This window comes from Ceratosolen solmsi, unplaced genomic scaffold (assembly GCF_000503995.2).
Source record: "Ceratosolen solmsi marchali unplaced genomic scaffold, CerSol_1.0 scaffold33, whole genome shotgun sequence".
In the NCBI taxonomy this organism is placed as follows: Eukaryota; Metazoa; Arthropoda; class Insecta; order Hymenoptera; family Agaonidae; genus Ceratosolen; species Ceratosolen solmsi.
In genome coordinates, this window is record NW_011948438.1 from 512,381 (window position 1) to 524,505 (window position 12,125).

A 12,125-nucleotide genomic window follows, 5' to 3' on the forward strand; every position below is an offset into this window, starting at 1 on the left:
CCGAATCTCTGCTGTGTTTTGTAATATAATTTGAAAAATTCTTTACGTTTCAATAGGTCTTTAAGGCGCAAATATAAAAAAAAAAGAAAAATAGAAAAAAGTTTAAATAAATAAACAAAAAACTTGACTTTAGACATAAATTAAAACCACAATTTTCTTATTCATCATCATTGATTAATTTTAAAATCAATCGCCCATATATGTCAACACATACATGTATTATATATAATCACGGTATATGTAGAAAAATATATTTACAAGTTTATAAAATCAATTTACTTGTATAATATTATTTTTTATATATACAATCACTTTTGGATATTAAAAGAAAAAGTTTTATACACTGTAGCTCAGTCCCTATTGCACTTAATCATCTATAAAGACTTATCGAATTCATAAATTGTTTTAAAAAATTCATATTAAGTTTCAATAAATTTCTTATCTTACAATAGTATTTGATTTATAATCTGTAATAATAAATATACTTTAGTTGGTAGAGATCATTAAGAAATTTAATGAGAAATATTTATTTCTTCTAGATCGCCGATTACAATTAGTAACATATTTTAAGTAAATAATAATACTTTTACAACTAGAAAGTCATAAAGAGAAGAGAATCTTACATATTAATTCTATCTTATCCGAGCATTTAATAATCGATTAATTCAATAAATCAATTATTTTACAAAATTATTGTTCGATAATATACTATGCTTTATTTTTAATTTTTTTTTTTTTCTACTAAAAATCCATATAATAATAATCCATAAAGTTATATACAAAGGAAAAAAAAAACTCTAAACTCCAAAGTTTTTAAATAAGCAAATAAAACGCTTATAAAATTTCTAATAAAATGATTATGGAAAGTTATTCGATTTAAATAAACATTCGACATGTAAGCTGAATAATAATATTACTTACGAAAGAATTTAAAATAAGACATGGAAAAGTTAATAAGAATTCCGATATTTATAATAGTTATCTTTATTATAATTAATTTTTCATATTTAAATCACTATTTTTTTCTCCTAGTAATGTGATAATAATGATATAATAATGATATCTGTGCAGAAAATTGTAATTTTCCGGTTATCTACAACATTGCGCTAATCGAAATTTTATTAATAACCGAGGTATTCCATTAACAATTTGCATTAGTTAAAATATTCAAAAAAATTTTCATTTTTATAATTTGAACACACTTTCAGTATAAACTAATTGGATTACTGTATGAACTTTTATAATTAATTTATGATAAGCAAGGAATTTATGAGTAACGAAGGAATGAAAAAGGAGAGAAAAAAAAAATCATATATATAATCATATTAAGAATCATATATATATATATATATATATATTAAAAAAAAAAAAAAAAAAAAATTATGTAATAAATAGTAATAAATCAATGATTATTTGTAAATTATAAAGGATTGTATTGGCGTTCAAAGGATACATTATTATGTTTGATTTTAATAATTAAAATTATTTTGAAAAACAAAATGACATTGATTTCCACTCTCCGTAAATTTCAGTCAAACTAGTGATTCTGTAATAGAAGATAGAAGAATTTTTCATACACGTAAAGGTGCGTTATTTGAAGATCGTTTATTTGCTGGGGGAAGTATCGGAGATTCGTTGTTTAAAGAGAATTCGATTGAATAGAATCGTGAAACTGTGCACGAACCCCAAATAGTTATATGAATGATGAAATAGTGGGAAAATTTATCGAAAATTTTATCATGACGGCATATCTATGGGACAGAAAATTCATAAAAACATAAATGACGAGAATTTATAAGATTATTTTTCTTTTGCAATTAGAATGCCATTCGAATATATCTGTATTATAAAGTGAAGCATTTAATTGATATTGTCTTGTCAATGAATAAATATGATCGCAGTTATTAATAATATTATATGAAATAGCCACGAACTGATAATATTAGGCTATTTAATGACTTTTATTTCTGTTTTTTTTTTTTATTTTTATTTTTTTTTTTTTTAGTACCCAACAGTTAGAAAATCAGTAGTGCGCATCAGAGCTTGAACACTTTTAATAATCAACGTTTCTATAAAATTCCGTTGCCATTATTATTTTTCGTTAAATTACAAGACAATGTTTTTGAATCCTGTAATTTTAAGTATTTTATAAATCATTGAAACCAGTTAATGCGCTGTTTTCTCTTCATCCAGAAACATTTTTTCGTCCTTTCAACTTTATAATTTATACAAAATTTATATTTTTTAAAATGTTTAAATTTTATCATTATAAATGCTACGAGATGACAAAATCGCAAAACACATTAAAAATGACGTGTTACGTATTAACGGATTATCACTGAAATTTCGATAATTGTTAAAGATGTCAATTTTTTCATACTCTAGAAGACATGAAAAAATTCTAGTATCGAATTTTATAAATCAATGGTATGTATGTTGTCCAACTACTTTTAGAAATTTATATAAATTTTTATACTTCAAAGTGTTCTTCTATCGCGTAAGAAGAAATACTTTACAATAAATTCAAACTTTATAAGAAAATAAACTTTATTTTCAATATTGTTCATGTGCGAAGTCTTACAACAAATTTGAGTATATTTAGTATTTTTATAAATTAATTTAAATGATTTTACTTCTTATATTACTTAGATTTATGCTAAGAAACATTGACAATACTTTAAATATAAAAAACAATATTATTATTAATAGATAAATAATATAATTACTTAAAGCTCAATATTGAGTTTAAAATATTTATTAAGCAGTAATAAAAATATTTCTTTATAAACTATATTTTGTACTTTTTATACTTTTATACTTTTTATATTTATAATATAATTTGGAATTTTTTAACATATTATGAATTTATTATGAATTGTTTATCATTACGTAAATATCATTACGTTTTTACTTAAGAATAATGAAATTTATTAATAAAATTATTAAAAGTAATATGTAATTGAAAAGTTGTTCAAAGTACAGTAAATAATGAAAATTTTTATAATGTTTAAATGAAGTAATTATTATTATTATTATTATTATTATTATTATTATTATTATTATTATTATTATTATGACTTATATAAAGTTTGATTATTTAAATTTATAATAATTAACCAAAAAATAAATCTTTCTAATAACGAAGAATTTTAATTAAATCAATAATTCAGTAGTCAACGTTCATTAATTCATTTATTTTACATCGAATTTAAATTAGTGAAATAATATTATTATTATGAAAAATTCATGGATAGAATTTAATGATAGATTTGTATTTTTATGTTTACAAAAATTAATTATTTTTGCAAATATTTTTTACCTAAGCTATAAAATTTTGAAAAATACCTCTACAGAAAATAACAAACTAATATACTTTCATTCAATTTTAAAGCTTTTATTAAATAAATGTATTTCACCAATGAATGAAAATTACAATCCGATAATTTTATATATATATATATATATATATATATATATATATATATATATACGTTAATGTTTAAAGGGTGCTCGTTAAGGCCTAAGGAAGTAAATAAATCGATATAGTTTTGTGAATTAATGTTAAAATGAGCTAACGGATGTCCCTATTGAGTTTTAAAATGTGAAATTCACAGGGTAATTAAAATTAAGAAAATTGGACGAGTGGAAAGTTTATGTGATAGAAAAGTTTTAGAAATTTAGAGGGTCCCAGGTCAAGTTGTACAAAGAGTAACGACACAATCAAGCTTTCGTCGTATCTCATAAAAACCACGTCGTTTTCCATATACTATCGATTGGCCAACGTTTCTCCTTTCACCCTATGTGCCAACACCCTACATAGCACATCATCACCCCACGCAACATTCTGATTCGAATGTTACGATCGGTACCCCTCCTTTTAAAACTTAACATACTTGCGAGAGTGAGGCGAATAGTGTACAACATCGCGTCACTAATGTCACGCTTCCATGCACTAATTAATCATGACAAAGGGGGCGACCTTTTAAGTCCCACTCGTATGTAAAAGAGAGAATCGTGAAATCAGTCATGTAAGTTTTAGACAGATGTACTGCCAAAATTCATGTAATGACTATTGAAGAAAACTATGTATAAAAGAAAGATTCGCTTTGTATTCTAATATATTTGCTCAATTGAGCTTATACAGCAATTATGGTTTTTATATTGTAAATGTAAAACGCGGTAACAAATATAAATACACAATTTTATTATATTTTGAAATGTAAATATTGATTTACACTTTATTGCATATTATTATAATAATTTAAATTCTGTAAGATTGAAATAATTTGAATTATAATTATTGCTATCCATGTATGCACAATTAGCTTACGTTTGTTTATAAACGAAGGGAAGCAACGTAAATCTAAATTGCTAATAATTTCAGCAAATCATTTATCATTTAATCAAATAATTTTTTTTTTTTTTTTTTTTTTTTTTGTAATATATATACACACACACACAAAAGTATGTAAATAAGTAAAGTAGATAATATGTATAGAAAAATATAGAGAAAATGTATACAAATATACGTAATGAATGTTTTCTCATTTTTATTGCTTTTTATAATTATTGCCATCGATGTCATTCACACTACTTTCCACATTGAGAATAACGTCGTAGCTGAAAACATACAAGTAGACAATTCTCAGTTGAATACATATAAATACAACTTTCCTGAGAATATCCTCGTATTCAACAATAAGATAGAAAATGAAATTTTAGCGATGAGACTAAGTTAAGTGAGCTCATCTTGCATGAGAACTGAGATTCGAACGTGCAAACACTGCGTTTTAAATGACATTTAAATGATGTTTAAATATTGTCGTAATAAAGGAGATGAAAAATAAATGATTGTGTATCCAAATGTAAGGGATGAGTAAGAATAAAGCGTTTTTGGATTTATAATGTTATGTGTAATTGGTGTTTATAAGTATTTTTACATATTGTTTTACGTTTATCGCCAACGCCGTTCACACTTTGATTCCGTTTCACGTTCATTGCCGTAAAAAGCAGCGGAACGAGAGTGCAATCCCTTGAAGGTAGCGAGGATAAGGAAATCTCCAGTGGTGCGATAAAGAGATGTTTCAGCGAAAATTGCAAGCACGAGAAGATCTCCCGGAGCGCTAGTGACACGTTAAGAACGAAGGCCGCGGGTCGCTTACTTAATCTCGAGCTACGCAGCTTCCGTGCATTGGTTCATCAGACTTTTGCCAGCCGTATCTGTGAATGCATAGCTGTGAAAGCTCCTACCAAATTGTATTATTTTTCTAATATTGCTCGAGTAAGAACTTTCATCGCGTCGACGCGAGTCGATTTCAAACTTACGACCGCGTGATCTACCGCGTTCGCGAAATACGCAATACGTTATTGTGATTACAATAATTTTCACCTCAATAAAGTAAATATGTCATTTTCTTCGCCTTCGTCGTCGTCGTATTCTTCTTCTTCTTCTTCTTCTTCTTCTTATTATTATTATTCTTCTTCTTCTTCTTCTTCTTCTTCTTCTTCTTCTTCTTCTTCTTCTTCTTCTTCTTCTTCTTCTTCTTCTTCTTCTTCTTCTTCTTCTTCTTCTTCTTCTTCTTCTTCTTCTTCTTCTTCTTCTTCTTCTTCTTCTTCTTCTTCTTCTTCTTCTTCTTCTTCTTCTTCTTCTTCTTCTTGTTGTCCTCGTCGTCGTTGTCGTCGTCGTTATTATTATTATTACATCTACGAGTGTTATGATTAACCAATGCAGACTCAATGTTCAAGTGAAATAATACTTGGAGGAATTTGTCGGAAAAATGTAAATCGAGTGACAGAGAAGAAGAATAATGCACTACGTTTTACGTATAACTCCAGTGGGTATAATTCCATTTGTATATGGTGACTATTTTTATGCGCTTAAAAGTAAAAAGGCGAAATGGCGAGAGTCGGCTCAACGCTTTAACAGACAATACGTTGTGCAATGTAGTTTTAATTCGCATGACAATTTGAATCTGTCCGTTATATTCTTTTAGTACGAGTCATAAATTTAATGAAAAATTCCACAATGATACGCAATAAATACATAACCTATAGTTTTTATAAGCAAATGTTTAATTTAAACTCATAGACGCACTTTATTTAAGATGTCTTTAGGAAATGTAGTTATTTATTAAATTTATTTGAGCAACGACTTGCGTGTTGTCGAGAAAAATTCTGACCACATTTGTAAATCCTTATCGCCATATGGTGATAAAGGACTTAAAGCAAACGTAGTGAGTCTATTATGAGCATCTATCGATCGATGCATCCATCCCTTTCTCTGTCGTAGATCCTGTCGTTTTAAAGCGCACGTAGTTATCCCCGGCGGTGTTAACACACACCTGCCATTCCTCCACGATAGCTTTGATTATCTAGAGGAATGCAATCCTTCGACATCTACACGGAGTCATAATAATACCCTTCGGATTACCACCGATCAATGGCTTATAAATAAGTAACTCAAGTTCATCAGTCTCCGATGGATAATGACTGACGATTAAGAATCTCGATGACCTTATTACCGTATGCCGAAAACGTTTTCTTTGCCTCTCTTATTAAGTGGAAAATTATTTTTAATCCCATCTCAGTCCTGAAAATTTCCACGTACGACTTGTTTATTCCTCTCGGATTTATATCCGCTCATCAGTACATACGATGACGCATACGTTATCTTTATGACGGCTATAGCAGCCCATTCGATATTTTATACCCGTTACACATATCCTTACATATAACTTGCATATATCCTTGCACGTCTAATCGCAAAACTCATTAACTTAAAAATAATGGAGGTCCATGACCACTTGTGCCAATCAGTGCTCTCTTATTGTGTCTTCATAAAAGTTAGCTACAGTGTCCTAATCCGGCTTTGCTTCATCCCTTGTGCTCCTTTTGGCTACGAGGCTACTACAATTACTGCTCCCTTTCCCTTATCTTGAAAGTGAATTACGTCGATCCAATCCACCTTGTGCCCTTCTTTGGGGTTGGGGGGAGATGGGGGAGCGGGGCAGAGACTGAACGTATTAGCAAGCAGTCAATGAGTGCAGAAATCTCAAAACTTAACGAGATTTTCACGTGCACTTACATACAGTTTCATACTCGATGATATTGGACTTAAATAGACGCTATGATTAAACAATCCATTTATATTTTTTATTAACGAAATAGGTGATAAAAAATGTATAATTTTATTAGTTAGAAAATGTTACTTATCATTACCATTTGTATCACATATATTCTATGAATTATAATGATGTTTGATTTGCTGGCGAAATACATAAAGTAAAACAAATAAATTATATATATATATATTTTTTTTTTTTTTAATAATTTATGGTTAATTTATGGATTTTTAGAAATGTCGGAAACCACGATATTTTGTTTAGAGGCAACTTCGAAATAATCACCGTTCAAAAAGGCAATAATTAATATGCGATTGAGACATAAGAAGCATGTAAAATGCAAAATTTTACATAAAGAATATAAAATTTAACTTCGACAAGTGTTTGGATTAAACATTGAAAGGTCATGTATATACTAACAAATGTATTTAATTATAAATATGATTTTAAATAATTTTAAAATGTACTTCCCTCTGAATGTTAAAGGTAAAAAAAACTTCCACGATCTTTTAAAATATTCTACGGACTGACTATCTTCATCGTCAATGAATGAAGCAGAATCCTTTAACATTAGTATTAAATAATTAAACAATCGATGATATAAATGAAGTGAATTATATGTACGATTATACGGTACACTTCATCAATTATTCTTCCGTAACATTATCCCGTAACCGACTATGTCGTTTAACAGATTAAATTCAAACTCGGCTGATTTAAAAAATTCAAACGATCGCAGCTTAGCGTTGAATATTAAATGACGCAAGACAGACAATATTTTTTCTGAGGATAATATTTGTCAAATTTCAGGATATTTCATCATTTATATAAGGGATTCTTACATAAAGGTCGGATAAAAGTTGAGAATATAGCTCAGACACATAATTTAAGCGATTTTCATTCGAGCCAACGTGTTGTTATGTCCCATTGTAAAACAACTGATAGTGACTGACTTTTTTTTTTTTTTAATTTTGGCGTCACGCCTTGTCGACTAGAGAGAGAGAGAGAGAGAGAGAGAGAGAGAGAGAGAGAGAGAGTGGAATGAGGTAGCGTGATTTCTCAAGCGTATAAGCATGACTGGCGATACAGTCGTTGCGCTTTTAAGCAATTTATAACGTTAAAATGTCCATTGCAAAGTATAAGCTAAAAAGAGTTATTTAGGTCATTTTCTGCAGCACATTCACGACTCTTTATCACAATATGTTTGAGAGGCATTGTTTAAATATGTAACAAAGCTCAATTTCACAATTTTACATTTAGAATGGATTACTTAATTAATTATGTACACATATGTCTGTACGCACAGAAATACTCTATTAACATAAAATCTTTCTATTAGTCTAAACCAACGAACTCCGTCTTCTCTATGCGTCCTGTGAAATTAATTTTTTTCAGCGAATACATAATACTATTACATCTGAATTGTTTATTTAAATAATATTTGAATACAATATATTTGAAAGAATAGATATTTTTAATACAAGATAAGATTTATTAAATTTTTTAATGAGATAAAATGAGACTTTTCATTAAGTCTACGAAACTAAAGGTATTATACACAAAATTTAATTATTTGCTCGTAAAATTAACACAAAATAAGATACAATTTTGTAGAAAGTATTTTTAATCATTTAATTATTACTTGATAAGAAGTAAAGATAAATGGATATGCATAACCATAACCATAGTCTTTATGCGTTCTTTTGTGGTACAATTTACTAATTCTTTTAGTAATCACGTTAAGAATTCCAGCATATAAAGAGAAACGAAGAAAGCAAATAATTTATAGAATATCATAAAGGAACGTGGAATTATGGGAAGCTATTATATCATAAATGAAATGTCCTAGTAATGATATTCTAAGGAGAATATAACAATTAGGATTCGTCGAAGATCGCGGTACATGCCATGATGAGAAAAGGAATATTTTCGTTTCGAATGATTTTCCTTCTCTTCATCATTCGGTAAAGCAAAGTGTACTTTTCAATAACCAAACAAATAAAAATGCAAATTAATACGCGAGAATTACAAGTTCGATTAATAATAACGCTCGTTTTTAATTCATTATTATTGTTATTATTGTTATTATTGTTATTATTGCTATTATTATTGTTGCAGTAATCGTTATTTAATAAAATATAAATATTTGGATAAAGATTAATTAAAGTGTAAAAATGCGAGTGAAATAACGAATGGTAATAATAGACGATAATAAACAACTATTCAATTATCGTATAATTAGAGCTTGTGCGTAAGGTAATTGAACCAAAACATTCTTTCCTGTTTCTCCTACGTATTTGCTCGTTAATGTCAGAGAATATATTTCTTGCATACTTTTAACGACCTCAAAAGTTTGTATTGACTGCAACATCGTATGTTAAGAGATAGACAATGTCATTATGACCATATCAAATCGACTATGAAAATGTACTCAATGCGAAGATTTGATAACGTCATAAATAAATAGAGATCTATAAGAATATTGATTTTGGCGTGAAATAAAATTTAGTTTATATCACGTATATTATGAAAGTAAAACAATTATTTAAATCGCATATAGTAAATTGAAATTGATTTATTATATTAATTATACCAAATATTCGATATACATCCAGTCGCTACAAATATTACGGATTAATAATTCACGATTAAGTTAATCTCTTTTAAACCTTAAAGAACCCTTTACAATAATTCTAACACAAAATATTACATATGAATATTGTCTAAAATATATATATTATACATTAATATAAATTTAATATTTCTGATATAATTTAAAAACTATTTGAAAGACGTAAAGCATTGTTTAAATATCGTTAAATTTCTTTCAGGTTACATTTTTTTTTCTTCTATTAATTTCACATTCTCTCTCTCTCTCTCTCTCTCTCTCTCTCTCTCTTTGTCTCCTGCTATACATGTATCTACACGCTTATTTCGTTCGTAAACACCCTCGTGCACGCGCCCTATTCTTATTATTAATTTTTTCAAGCGTCTAATAAAAAATATTCTAGTTATTTTTTTAAATAAACCAAACAAATCATTTATAAAACAATAAAATATTTATATAAGATGTGTTGCGATCTTGAATAATGATATTTGATAAAATATCAATCTATGGAAGTATGACTAAATTTTATCGTCGTTGTAACGGAAACATAAATTTTTCTTTTCTTTTTTTTTTTTTTTATATAATAATTTGTATATTACAGTGGTGGATACTACTTAGAAATATGTGTAAAAAGGTTGAAAAAAACAAAGAAAATAAAAAGACCATGATAACTTTGATAAAATTGTAAAACATTTAACGTAATCGAATAAGCAATTTACATTTGTAAAAACTACATTATAACTCAATTTTTATTATTTTAAGAACAATTCGATTGCGGTAAATTATTTTAATAGGGATTCGCTCGCGCGTGTTTATGCGCTTTTAAATTGAAAATGGGCTGATTTTAAAATTGGCGGGCGTCAAGCCGACTATCGAAATGTATACTACCCGCCCATTTTTTTTCTTTCTTTCTTTTTTTTTCGAATGAAACTCGAAACCTCGTGAGATGACGCCAATGACCTTCTCGTGAAATTTTCTCTTATCAACTAGTGGTTTCCGTCTCCCGCGCTATCAAATCCAAATTTTTATACATAGACAACGACCTTGTGACACCGCATATCATATTTTACCGGGAATAACTTTCACCGAGTAATTTTACTAATTTTAATTATTTAATTATCAAAAGGAAAGGCATAATGTCGCCGCTCTATGTAATGATAATATTTAGTCAAAATCTTGATAACGGATGGATACCAAAGATGGGCGATTGTTGTATTTGCATAACCTGCAATATGTTAAGATAAAAGCCATTGGGCCTCTATCGATCATTAATCATTCAATGTTAATATTCCAATAAATATTGCCACTGATAATAAGTTCATGGCCATACATCGAAAGCGTCAGCTAGATAAGACGTTAAAAAATTGTAAGCGTTCGTGGGTATAATGGCCAACGAAGCAAGTGATAAAGAATTCGCAATCAAAGGGAATGAAAGGCCATGAAAGCCCAGTCTGTTCTCACAAAGGACAAAAAAGCCAGAGTAACGTAAAACGCGGTGTCAAAGAGGGTTGAGAAGCCAGCATTACGTTAATTCTTATGCAAGAGGTAAACAAACACTCAGCGCCTCACAGCGACCATAACCTCAAAAGGGCCGTGAACAGTGCGAGGCAAGAGACAGATAAACCGCGCACCGCAGGGCACTCTGCTCTCTCACGGGCCGACAAACGAGCCTGGGCAGAGTGGGTGGTAGTGGCGGGGGTGGTGGTTGCTTACTCGACGAGATGGAGGGATGAGAGGAGCAAGCCCGGGAGGTAGAGGTCGTCGCTTCCAATATGCCAGCGGCAGCCAAAAGCAACGAGACCCGGCATCTCCTTGCCGGCTCTTTATCGTCCTGGTTATCCAACTCCTTCTCCTACTCTTGCTTCTCCTCCCCCTGATTTTCCTCCTCCAACAGGCCGATGTGACGGCGTTGCCCGAGAGGCGGTCGGCCAAGCAGCGGCGGTCCCCACGTGCGCGCACCATCAGCCCGAACTCACGGGACGCGGCCGCGCGACGACGACGGCACGGAGACACTCGCGAGTGCGTCGTACCGCGGCGACTGGTTCGCCTCGTCGAGAGCCGAGAGCGAGTCGCTTAATGCTCGTCTCTCCCTCGGCTACCCCGAGCTCAAGCCACGGGGCCGATGCGCCACCCGACCCCATACGCCGAGGGGATTCTTTCTTCCCGCTACGTGTTGCCAACGAGGGGAGTGCCGTGCCACCTGAACGCCTCGGCTACGTCTGCATCTGCCTCCCCGTCGGCGTCTACTCCGGCCGTTGAGTGTGTACGTAAGTGTACGCGCGCGCGCGCGCGCTCGCAAACCCGAGGGCGAGATTAGGCAATGGACGACGGATGCTGTGCGCCTGCGTTTCAACACTGCTACGGGGGCTTTTATATTGTATCTCGCTTGTATTTTA

General features: G+C 30.6%; 1 protein-coding gene across 1 annotated transcript in view; it reads right to left on the minus strand.

Annotated features, from left to right (window-relative positions):
* The window catches only part of inaE (inactivation no afterpotential E), an 81,067-nt gene extending 69,346 nt beyond the window's left edge, over positions 1 to 11,721 (minus strand). The window contains exon 1 of the mRNA XM_011503530.1: positions 11,443 to 11,721. Coding sequence (XP_011501832.1) covers positions 11,443 to 11,537 — 95 coding nt within the window. The 5' untranslated portion in view covers positions 11,538 to 11,721. The remainder of the gene's footprint in view (positions 1 to 11,442) is intronic.
* Positions 11,722 to 12,125: the final 404 nt, after the last annotated feature.